Here is an 11315-nt window from a genome sequence, read left to right as displayed (position 1 = left end):
AAACCCTCGTCCTCACGGATGCTAGTTGGGGTCACTAACCACTGAGCCACGATGGGAACTCTAGGAGTGTGTGGTCTTGAAAAGACATTGAAAGGAGTCACAAGTGTGGTCTCGTGCTCTCGGTTTTAAATTACGAATGATAGACAGATTGGACAATTTTTGAGTTTACAAAATGGAGACTTGAGTTAAAATGATCTGTCCAGAAGAGGAACCTGAGAATGTACAGGGAGCGATGCTAGGAAGAGGTGTATTGTATTGCCATGATCATACTCAGAAAAAGCATTAGACTGCATTGGTGACTTTCTTCCATGTGCAATGCCAGCGACGTTCCTGTAGCTGGGTTTTATTTTAGCCAGTCCAGGTACCTGATAGACCCCCAACAGCACCTGTAACATCGCCAGGCTTGTGCAGTTACAGGTCAAGACCACAGTGCCAACTGCCTTCCTCTTTTCCCACTTGAATCCAGCCCACCTCCAGACTCCCCCAAGGGAGAGGACATCCTGTCATACCCATAACCACAATGACTTCTCTTTCCTCTTTTAAGTCCACTGGCCTTATCGCTTACTTGTTTTAACATAAACTCTTTTCTTTCGAGATGTTTGTTCTCACTCTCCCACCAACCTCTAAGTGAACGATGTGGGGCAGAGAACACATCTCTTACTCTTGGGATTCCCTGTAAAGCTTTGCACAAAGACACCGTGGTTCGTCCACTTCTGGCCTATGGTGGCCGGGCTAGAGGGAGCGGCAGCAGGCAAGGAGAGGACTCACTCTTTGGGCCTTTCTGTCGTGGCAGTAAAGGAGGGACAGCACATGGGAAGCTGGCGGGAATTCCCAAGCATCTCCAGTCCTGGTGCTACATAAATAGTTATCCCATCAGCAGCAATGGACAGGACAATTGAAATACACTTTGGGGTTGACTGGAAGGTGGGGGTGTGCTGGCGAGGATAGAGCTGTCTGTTAAAAAAAGAAGTAGGGTTAGGAGGAAGAGGGGAAGGAAGAAACTGCTTCGCTGAGCACAGGTCTCCGGGTTTTTCTGTCCTACTCAATTCTACCATTCACCCTCAGTTTTCTCATTAATAGAGAAGTGAAATCTTCTGCATTTCCTGCTGTTGCCTTCTGGAAGGTTTCACATCTCCTTTGGCCGCCAGAGCAGAGATCCAGACACGAGAGGGAACTCGCTGAGCCTCAGCCACACTGTCCTGTGCCAGAGCCGGCTTTTGCAGGCATGGAAAAGGATCCCCTGACCTGATTCCTGTGAGGTTAGGCTCCCCCCCTACCTGGGCGGGGAGGGAGGAGAGGTGGAAGGAGGAAGTGTGCCTGTGTGCAGGAGAATTCACACCCTTCTGAAACTGTCAAAAGAGAAAGTGGAAGAGACTCTGGGTCCAAGAGCAGAAGGAACTCTGAGAATCGGAAACATAAGACTTAGAAGGAGGGGATGGCTCTTCCCTTTTTCCTTTTCTCAGTGGAGGTAGCCACTAGCTACCTTTATGTGGCTTATCTCAATCCCAGGATGTCGTGAGAGTGTGTGTGTGTGTGTGTGTGTGTGTGTGTGTGTGTGTGTTTACCTGGAGACCTTGATTGTGACTCTTTGGACCTGTTCTCAAAATTGTAATATGAGGACAATTAACAGATCTTTTAAGATTAAGTGATGAAACTAATACAACAATATAAATCAACTAACCTCCAATACAATTTTTGTTTGTTTATTTTTTGGGCACACCTGTGGCATGCGGAAATTCATCTGCCAGGGATTGGACCTGTGCCACCGCAGTGACAACACCAGATCCTTAACCCACTGAGCCACCAGGGAATTCCTCCAACAAGAATTTTTAAAAGGAAACTTAAAAAAAAGAAATTTGACTATTTTTATATAACAACTATAGCATACAGTTACATTTAAGTGTAACATTTGACTTTGAGCATTTGTCTCCCATCCAGAAAATCAGAGGACACATTTTCTGAGACAATAAGAAGGGAAGGAGTTCCCTTCATGGCTCAGTGGTTAAAGAATCCGACTAGGAACCATGAGGTTGCGGGTTCGATCCCTGGCCTTGCTCAGTGGGTTAAGGATCTGGCATTGCCATGAGCTGTAGTGTAGGTCGCAGATGCGGCTCGGATCTGGCATTGCTGTGGCTCTGGCGTAGGCTGGTGGCTACAGCTCCGATTGGACCCCTAGCCTGGGAACCTCCATATGCCACGGGTGTGGCCCTAGAAAAGACAAAAAAAAAAAAGAAGGGAAGAAGGTGTCAGAAGTCAAATCTGAGAGCGAAAACATACTGCCAGTCTTCCACTCTTCTAACCTTTTCTGTACCAAATCTAATTAACGTAAATTAATAAATATTATTATTAACAAAACTATAGTTTCTTTAAAGGTGAACAGAATATTAAATGAGAGAGCATGTAAAGGGTCTACTGAGCACAGTATCTGCCACAAAGTAGAAGCTTAACAAATTTTGGACTCCCCTCCCCCATTTTCTGCCCATTCAACACATTTGATGGTTCATTACAGAAGTTAAAACACAGAACAGTCTTATAACCAAGTGGGATTGAGAGTAGGATGCTGGGAAACATGGGCAGAGGATCAGTTAAGCTCTACTAGTCACACAAACCAAGTCTTTCACTTCTGATATTGATCATTATATTTTCATTTTTGGTACAGGCTTTTTTTTTTCCCCTCCTCTTCCTTTTTTCTTCATAAATATCAGACTCTCTTGGGGTCAGGGACTTTGGAGACAGTGTCAAGGGATTCCCTCCTAAGTACTCTTTCATTTAGCTCACTATGTTTTTTTTCTTTTAGGGCTGCACCCTTGACATGGGAGCTTCTGGGCTAGGGGTTGAATCAGAGCTGCAGCTGTCAGCCTACGCCACAGCCACACCAGATCCAAGCCGCATCTGGGACCTACGCTGCAGCTGGTAGCAACAACCACCCACTGAGCAAGGCCAGGGATTGAAACCATAGCCTCACGGATACTAGTCGGGTTCTTAACCCACTGAGCCACAACAGAAACTCCTAGCTCACTATTAAGTCAAGTTCAAGAGCTTTCAGAAACAAAGGTGAGGAGAGGCATCCTGGTATCCTGTTAGGGAGCACAGAGAAGCCAATTTGGGTTTTTAATTTGTGATGGAAAAGCCTAACAATTGTACAGTTCACAATAAGAATGAATTGCTATTTAATAACTGTCTTTTCAGGGGAAGAAAAGTAGCAAAGCATTATCTCCTTTTTCTAGCGCCTTTTTAAGGCAGGGACTACTCCAGGACAGATGGGATCTGCGGGGGAAACACACAGGGGAGTTTTGAGTTTTGAGTTTGGGGGAGATAAGCGAGCTTTGGGCACTGGCCCATCACCAGCTTTTTATTTTTTTTAGGGCTGCACTCATGGTATATGATATGACTCCAGGCTAGGAGTCCAATCAGAGCTACAGCTGCCGGCCTATGCCACAGTCACCTAAACGCGGGGATCCAAGCCACATCTGCGACCTCCACCACACACCGCCCATGGCAAGACCAGATCCTTATTCCACTGAGCGAGGCCAGGGATCGACCCTGATTTCTCATGGATACTAGTCGGGTTCGTTACTGCTGAGCCGTGACAGACTCCATCACTAGTGCTATTTATCAAGGCGTTTATGCGGAGTTACCCTTGGCTCTGCCTTGAAATGGTTTGGAGGGTAGGAGGGTGGGGTTTCCTGGCTCCAGCAAAACAGAAAGGAGAAAATGAAGCTTGGCGGGCTAGCACAGAAGCCACTGAAGCGCAAGGAGGGATTTTTTTTCAGGGCTGTGGCCCTGAGCTCTAAGGTAGAAGGGCTTCTCTTATTCTGCAGTCTTGCCTTGAGGCCAGATAACTGCACTCTCCCTGTGTCATCTTCCTTCTTAGCAGCCCTGCCTCTGCCTCCCGCCCCAGGAGGGCCCCTCATCCTCCTGTTTCCTGGGTGACAGGACAGACAGGACAGACCAAGGGTTAGTGACCAAGGGTTAAGCTCCCAAGTAACTTCCCTTAAAGGAGCAAGAGAGGTTATCTAGTCCCAGTCTTTGGGGAGGACGTTGAGAAGAAACACTTTAAAAAGTGCGCAGTCCGGGCTACACACATCCTGAGAATGTGGGTTTATTCTCTTCAGTGATCTAAAGAAACCCACCTAGGCTGGTTGTTCTGTCGTAAAAGACTTTAGAGGCTAGAAGAGTTGTTTAAAGCCTAGGGCGGGATGAGATTTACCTAGTAACTGATGATGCTGGGCTGAGGCACTTCGCGATTGGTCTCTACCCTTGTTCCCGCCTACCTCGCCAAGCTGACAATTCTCAGTCTGGGACGCGGATTGAGGCGAGCTTGTAAGGGACCAGTTTAGTATCAAAGGACTTGGTAGCTCCAAATCACTCATTCAGAGAGCACCAAGGGACCAGGACAACACCATATTCCCGCTCAGTGTTTGGAGATCATCTATCCAGGCTGGGACTTCTGGGGGCAGACAAGGACCCAGGGCCCCTGGGAGAGCGGGTCCAGGGGACCGGATGCCCTGTATCTCCCCGGAGCAGAGCATGAGTGCCCTCCTGCAGCTGCTCCTGGGCCTCAGCCTGGGCTGCACCGGAGCAGGTAAGGATTTTACCTCTTTGGGACCCTTCCCGCCTCTGCTCCTTTTGGGTAACGGGGTTCAGTTTTGGACTCAGACACCCCTCCCCAATGAATTTGTCTCCCTATCACATACCCCTTACATAGGCCTTTGCACTGTACCTTTGTAGCAATTTTACTAGTAATTAAGCTGTATAACTGCATGTGTAATAGATAATCTCCTGCAGGAAGGCCAGCAGTGACAATATCTGTCCTGTTCACTGCTGCACCGCCAACTCCTAGCACAGTGCCTGGCACATCACGAATGCTTCCTAAATACATGTGGCATGATATTTAATAAAAATCCGGCACAAAACAAGGCTGACTCTTTCCTTTGACCTTTTTTTTCCCCTCACTCAATAATTTGCCTTATCAAAGGTCTTCTCCTGGGTAAATCGTCCTGTTTAAACATGCAAGAATTTTGAGCCACTTCTGTGCCATACTTAGTCTCACATGTAGAGAAAACGGGGTAGACAAGCTTCTCTGCTAGTACCGTATAGTCCCTTCATTGAGACTCTCAGAGACTCCAGTACCCAACCTTGGTCTGCAGGTGCTGCCTCAGCTGGGAAACCTGTGTCGCACTCACTGAGTGTAACAGAGGCTTGGGGTCCCTGCAGAGGACTATGACCTAAGCTCCCCCTTTCTCTGGCTCCTGTAGGTGGCTTTGTGGCCCACGTGGAAAGCACCTGTCTGTTGGATGATGAGGGGACTCCACAGGATTTCACGTATTGCATCTCCTTCAACAAGGACTTGCTGACCTGTTGGGATCCCCAGAAGACCCGTATGGTCCCTTGTGAATTTGGAGCGCTGAATACGTTGGCCAGATATCTCTCTGATTACCTCAACCAGCAGGAAAAACTGCTCCAGCGCTTGTCCAATGGGCTCCAGAACTGTGCCACACACACCCAACCCTTCTGGAAATCACTGACCCACAGGACACGTAAGGAGAGAGGGGAGCCGAGGGCTGTTAGGAAGCACGGTTAGGAGAGGGGAGGCCAGGAAGGATTCCTTCAGCTGGCAGAAGGTTTGAGATTTAGGTAGGAGGGAGGCAGAAAATGTGAGGATCTGGGATGTAGAAAAAGGGAGGGTTGACCCTTTAGGGGAAACTAGATGGTTGACGAAGGTAGAGCAAGGATGAAGAGCAGGAGGTGATGTTTGAGCCAGCGAGGTGCTAAGTGCAGAAAGTAAAGCATGCTTTCCTTCTAGTTAGGGCATCTCAAGAAGCAGATCCAAAAAAACACCCCCCCCTCAAATGAAACAAACAAAACAGATGCAGATCCAAGTTTAACCAAGGGTTGAACTGTCAGAATAACCAGAATGGCTTTTCCCCAAATGTTCCTGCCTCTGTATTCCAGGTTCTGATGTTCCAGGTGTGGGAGGGGCCCAGGCCCAGGAATATTTGGAAAGCCTCCCAGGAGATTCGGATGCATACTCTTCACCCTTAGTCACTTGCATTGAGAATTACTTGAAAGTGATAAAAAAGAAAACTTGAAATTCTCTTGTCCCTTAAGATGTGGTATTGTGCCTTAAGATGTGATTTCTCAGAATTCCCTGGGGAAGGTGCTTGTAAAAATGCAAGCTCTTGAGTACCGCTGCAGCTCAAGTGAAAATATCTGGGGTTGCAGGCTAGGGAATCTGCATTTTAACACAATATCTTGGGTTTTTATTTAAGATCTTGTTTGAAAAACAACAGAGCAAGCAGAAGGATCATCTAGAAGAATAAACTATTAAAAGATGGCAGTATTAACCATCTCATTAATTTGGACTATCCTAATCCAATTTTAAGAGAGTTAGTCTTGAGTTAGTCTTGTTTCCTTAAACTATGCAAGGGGGAAAGAGCTTTATTTAGCACTCTAATGTGTTAAATGCAATTTGAGGACAAGAGTGTCTTCCTACTTTTGCTAACCCCAACCTAGAACGCTGGACAATTAGCTTATGTACTTGAAATAAACACAGTGACTTTCGAAAACAGCTTGCAGTTCAGACCCGGCTTCTGCTTACTGTGATTGAACATAATTTTGGAGGAGAAAAGAAAGGAAGCAGCAGTAATGGAATGGGAGGGAAGAAAGAGCCGAGTGAGAGTTTATTCTGACTCATTTTCTACCAGTTGTGGGGTGGAATGAGGTGGCGGTGGGGAGGGTCAGTTGGCAAAAGTCTGCAAAGAATTGAAGTGGGAAAGAAACCAGGCTGGAGGAAAAGCCGGAGTGTTGCCCTTCTTCATGACGATGCTTTCCTCCCATGCAGAGCTGCCGTCTGTGCAAGTGGCCAAAACCACTCCTTTTAACACGAGGGAGTCTGTGATGCTGGCCTGCTATGTGTGGGGCTTCTATCCAGCTGATGTGATCATCACGTGGAGGAAGAATGGGCAGCCAGTCCTTCCTCATGGCAAGGCCCATATGATCACCCAGCCCAACGGAGACTGGACATACCAGACTGTCTCCCATTTGGCTACAACCCCCTCTTACGGGGACACCTACACCTGTGTGGTGGAGCACATTGGGGCTCCTGAGCCCATCCTTCAGGACTGGAGTAAGTGGGTGGCACAGCATCACAACCAAGAATGAATGCAAGTCGGTGGTTGCAAACAGAACACCAGTACTTCGGCAAAAGGAATGTGATGTAGGAAGGGCCACGGTTTATGGTAGAGCAGAAAGGAGATGCTGAGAAGGAGGAGTCTGGGGGACTTATGGAGGGTTCGTGTCCAGAGACGGGACAAGGGGATGTAGAAATGAAAAGGGTTAGTTATCGTTGCTGTTGCTGTGGTGTTGTGGTTGATGTTATGTGCTTGTCTGAGGGTGGGTGGGGAGCATGACTGTCCTCAAAAGAGGATGTAGATTTTGGAACCACATTTTCAGAACACGCAGTGATGCAATGTTCTAGGATCCTCGGATTTCAACTATTCTCTTGTCAGGTCAGGAATGGGAATTGCAGAAATAAAGACGGTCATGAAGAAAGGGGACTCTCTCTTGGTGTGGGGGCAGCACTGAATTTGGAGCGCACTGTCAGGGAGGAAAAAGCAGACTGGCAGACACTTTGGTGTGCCTGCTTGAGGGCTAGTGCACAAGGGTGCTGATCACTGCTGTTTGAACCCCAGGATTGAAAGCAGTTAAAGGAAATGAGAAAAGTTGCCTGTGGGTTTGGGGATCCTTGGGAGAGAGAAAGAGGAAGAAATGAGAAAGAGGGAGGGTGCAAAAGGCTAGGGGAAAAAAAAAAGGAGTTTCTGTCCTGGCTCAGTGGTTAATGAGCCTGACTAGTATCCATGAGGAAGCGGGTTTGATCCCTGGCCTCTATCAGGGGGTTAAGGATCTGATGTTGCCGTGAGCTGTGATGTTGGTCACAGATTCGGCTCAGATGGTGTGGCTGTGGCTGTGGCTGTGGCCAGCAGCTACAGCTCACATTAAACCCCTAGCCTAGGGACCTCCATGTACCTTGGGTGTGGCCCTCAAAAGACAAAAGAAAAAAAAAAAAAAACAAAGCCTAGGAAACAGGATCTCAGGCCTCCCTCTGTGGGACGTGTTCTGTCTTGCTGAGAAGCTGAGAAGGGCCTGAGGGGCAGGGAGAGGAACCCACAGGCTCACCTGAGCTGTCCCAGGAAATTCTCCTTCACATCAGGAACAGGGAGTGGCCTTTGGTGATGGTATGTTCCCTTTAGTGGAAAGAAATTAGGGGGGCAGAGGGCAGGATTCAGAGTAGGACTAGCTCCCAGACGTGGGGGCTGTGGAGGGAGGTGGAGACAGATTCTGGAAGAGCACATGGCAAAACTGGATGTCACAGGAAGGAGACACAGGTACTCTGATAACTCATGGAATGGAACCCTCGGAAGTTAGGATGGGGGAAAGCCAATTTAATAGGAAAATGCTCAGAGCAGTCAAGAGAGCAGATATGGTCTCTGTGGGCAAATGGAGAGAGGAACAAAGAACTCTATTCTTCGGTGCGGGTGCCTTTGGGGTGAAGGAAGAAAAGAAGAAGCTTTAAGGAGTTCCCGTTGTGGTGCAGCAGAAACTAATCCGACTAGGAACTATGAGGCTGTGGGTTTGATCCCTGGCCTCGCTCAGTGGGCTAAGGATCTGGCATTGCCATGAGCTGTGGTGTAGGTCGCAGACACAGCTTGGATCCTGTGGTGCTGTGGCTGTGGTGTAGGCCAGCAAATGTAGCTCCGATTTGATCCCTAGCCTGGGAACTTCCATATGCCAAGAGTGTGGCCCTAAAAACCGGGGCGGGGGGGGGGAATGCTTGGAGAGGCCCCATCGTGTTAGAGAGGAGCTGGCAGGGAGGTTACCAGCCCTGGGGAGGGCGGTTCCCTGCCGTTACTCTAGGCTAGAGATCCATGGGATGGGGGTTTTGAGGAAAGGCCATCTCCGTGGCACTGGATTGGTGTGAGCCAGACTTGGAGCAAGCGTCTGGGAACCTGCTAAGTGGAGGTCACAGTAAATGAAGTCACCTGGGAATGAGCACAGAAATTGGTTCTAGTAAGTTGTTGTCTTTGCAGCTTCTGGGCTGTCCCCAGTGCAGACAGTGAAGATTTCTGTGTCTGTGGTGACTCTGGGCCTGGGCCTCATCATCTTCTCCCTTGGTTTGCTCAGCTGCCAGAGATCTGTTGCCCCAGGTGAGTGATGCTCCCGTGCGCCCCATCCCAGTCTCGGCTCACTGTCTGTCTGTGACTGGTTCTCCCATTGCTACCCTGTCTGCTGCGAATAACACCTGATATTTTCATCCACAAAGACTGTCCTCTACTCAAATATTTTTTTCTTCTCCTAGGCTACATTTTCCTCCCGGGGACCACTTATCCAGAAGGTAACGTCTCTGTTGGTCTGTTTGGTCCCTCGGAGGGGGGAAGAGTTAGAGGGAGTCAGCGCTGGGTTCAGCTAATGGTGCATACGTAGGGGTGTGCTTCCCCTGGGGTTTAGCTAAGAGCATGACTCAAGCTGCCATTGTTGGGACTAGCAGGAGAGAGGAGAGCCTGCACCCTCCCCTTCAATGCAACAGAAGGTCTGAAGGTGGCTCCTTATTATTAGTGTTGGGTAAGCTAGAATTTTCAGTATTACTGTATTCAGGGGTCTGGCATGGATGGTTATAGGGACAAATGATGGCATCAAGTTGGTTTGGAGCTTTACTCTCTCCTTTCTATTTCTTCTGCAGGTCAGCACATTTCCTAGAGGCGGAGTCCTGCCACTTCCACTCCCTGTGAGAAGGCAATTCGGTCTCGTGTGGATGCTGCTGTGCCCTTGGCCGACATCCTCAGACCCTCCACAGTTTCTTGGGTCCTCTGGTTCCTCTCTTCAGTTCTTTAAAATTTGCAGTTCCCCCTATGTAAACCTTAACCACTTGCGGGAACCATTCCTGGGAATATTCTGTGACCTAGTTATTGTTCATAGCTGGAGCCCAAGGCTGTGAACCTGAGGGGAATATCATTTGGGGAGGAAGGGCGAAGACCCTTTTGGGGGTTCCCCTGTGCCACAGAGGGCAGTGAGTCGCCGGTAACCATCTCTGAGGAATAAACTCTGGTGGAAATCTGGTGTTTCCATGCTTTTTCCTGAGCCATGGGGGAGGGACTACTGGCAGAGTTAGGGGCTGGGCTTCATTCTCTCCTACTTGGGTAAAGGATTCAGTGTTTCTTCCCATTTTCCCATCTAAACATGAAAGAATTGGGGGTATTTTTCTGATTTATAATTCTTAAGAAGACATTAAATGGTGGTAGGACAGGGGAGGAAGGTCCCTGGCAGTCTACTGGTTAGGACAGTGTACTTTCACTGCTGCAGCCGGGGTTCGATCCCTGGTCTGGAAAGCTGAGACCCCACATGGAGCCACTGCATGCCGCACCAGAACCAAAACACAAAAACTAAAAAACTGTGGTGGGGTGGAGTCACAGAGTAAGAGATAAGTAGGAGATTAACAGTTTACTTAGCTCAGCAGGGATCTTAATGAAAATTAAATGAGTTCATACTTGTAAAGGGCTAAGAACATGACCTGGCACGCTGCCACACTGTGAGCCCACAGTAGTGATACCAACTCTTATCAGTTACTGAACTTTCTGGGCCAGCCATTCTACCAGGTGTTTTACAGGCATCATTTCATCTGATCCTCATCACGGCTCTGAAACAGACCCTTAGTCAGGATTCTGGGGGCAGAGCCTAACTTCAGCTCTGAGTTCTGGGCAGTTATTTCTTCATCTCCTAGATGGGAACGGGACCATAGCTCAGGGCTTCTTATGACAGAGGCACCGGGCTAAGTGCTTTGTGTTGTATCTCATTCACTCTGCACCACAACCCGCTGTTGGAACAGACTGCCTCCCCCCAAGTCATGGGTGAAAGTGAGCGTCAGAGAGGTTGGATAACTCGCCCAAGGTTCAAGAGCAAGTTCTCTACAGGATGTTCGTCTACCTGAGCTGGAAGTAACTAGGCTGCTTTACTCGAAGGACCCTCCTGCTGGTGAGCACCCCGCTCTTTAGAGCCCCCCTTCTATTTTCTCGCACAAACCGAAGGGGCATCCACGGCAAGGGGCTGGATTGCACACCGCAGGAGAGGCGCTGATTGTTCCCAGGGAAGGGCGACACCTGCTGGCCACGGAAAGCTGAGCTGTGGAATTGTCTGGAATTAAGGGTTGGATACTGGACTTCAGCAAAACAAACAATCAAAACACACACACGCGCACACACGGAAACAAAAACCAGACATGAAGACAAGTCCTGGAGGAGTTTCCCCTAACAGAATTGTGG

At 48.6% G+C, this 11315-nt stretch overlaps 1 protein-coding gene across 1 annotated transcript; it reads left to right on the top strand.

Annotated features, from left to right (window-relative positions):
- The first annotated feature begins 4255 nt into the window (after window positions 1-4255).
- LOC125135841 (HLA class II histocompatibility antigen, DM beta chain) lies at window positions 4256-10111 on the top strand. Its single transcript, XM_047796300.1, has 6 exons — window positions 4256-4585; window positions 5259-5540; window positions 6845-7129; window positions 9090-9206; window positions 9359-9394; window positions 9740-10111. The coding sequence occupies exons 1-6, from the start codon at window positions 4504-4506 to the stop codon at window positions 9754-9756; spliced, it is 819 nt and encodes a 272-aa protein (XP_047652256.1). The 5' UTR covers window positions 4256-4503; the 3' UTR covers window positions 9757-10111.
- The last annotated feature ends 1204 nt before the right edge of the window (window positions 10112-11315 follow it).

Source organism: Phacochoerus africanus, chromosome 9 (assembly GCF_016906955.1).
Source record: "Phacochoerus africanus isolate WHEZ1 chromosome 9, ROS_Pafr_v1, whole genome shotgun sequence".
Taxonomy (NCBI): domain Eukaryota; kingdom Metazoa; phylum Chordata; class Mammalia; order Artiodactyla; family Suidae; genus Phacochoerus; species Phacochoerus africanus.
Note: the sequence above shows the minus strand (reverse complement) of the source record. Positions and strands in the feature narration are given on the sequence as shown.

What these genes read in the sequence shown, in the direction of transcription:
- LOC125135841 (XM_047796300.1), top strand. Translation starts at nt 4,504, where the DNA reads ATGCCCTGTATCTCCCCGGAGCAGAGCATGAGTGCCCTCCTGCAGCTG. An exon ending in ATCACTGACCCACAGGACAC is followed by an intron (nt 5,541 to 6,844) that starts GTAAGGAGAGAG and finishes CCTCCCATGCAG; the next exon opens with AGCTGCCGTCTGTGCAAGTG. An exon ending in CCAGAGATCTGTTGCCCCAG is followed by an intron (nt 9,207 to 9,358) that starts GTGAGTGATGCT and finishes TTCTTCTCCTAG; the next exon opens with GCTACATTTTCCTCCCGGGG.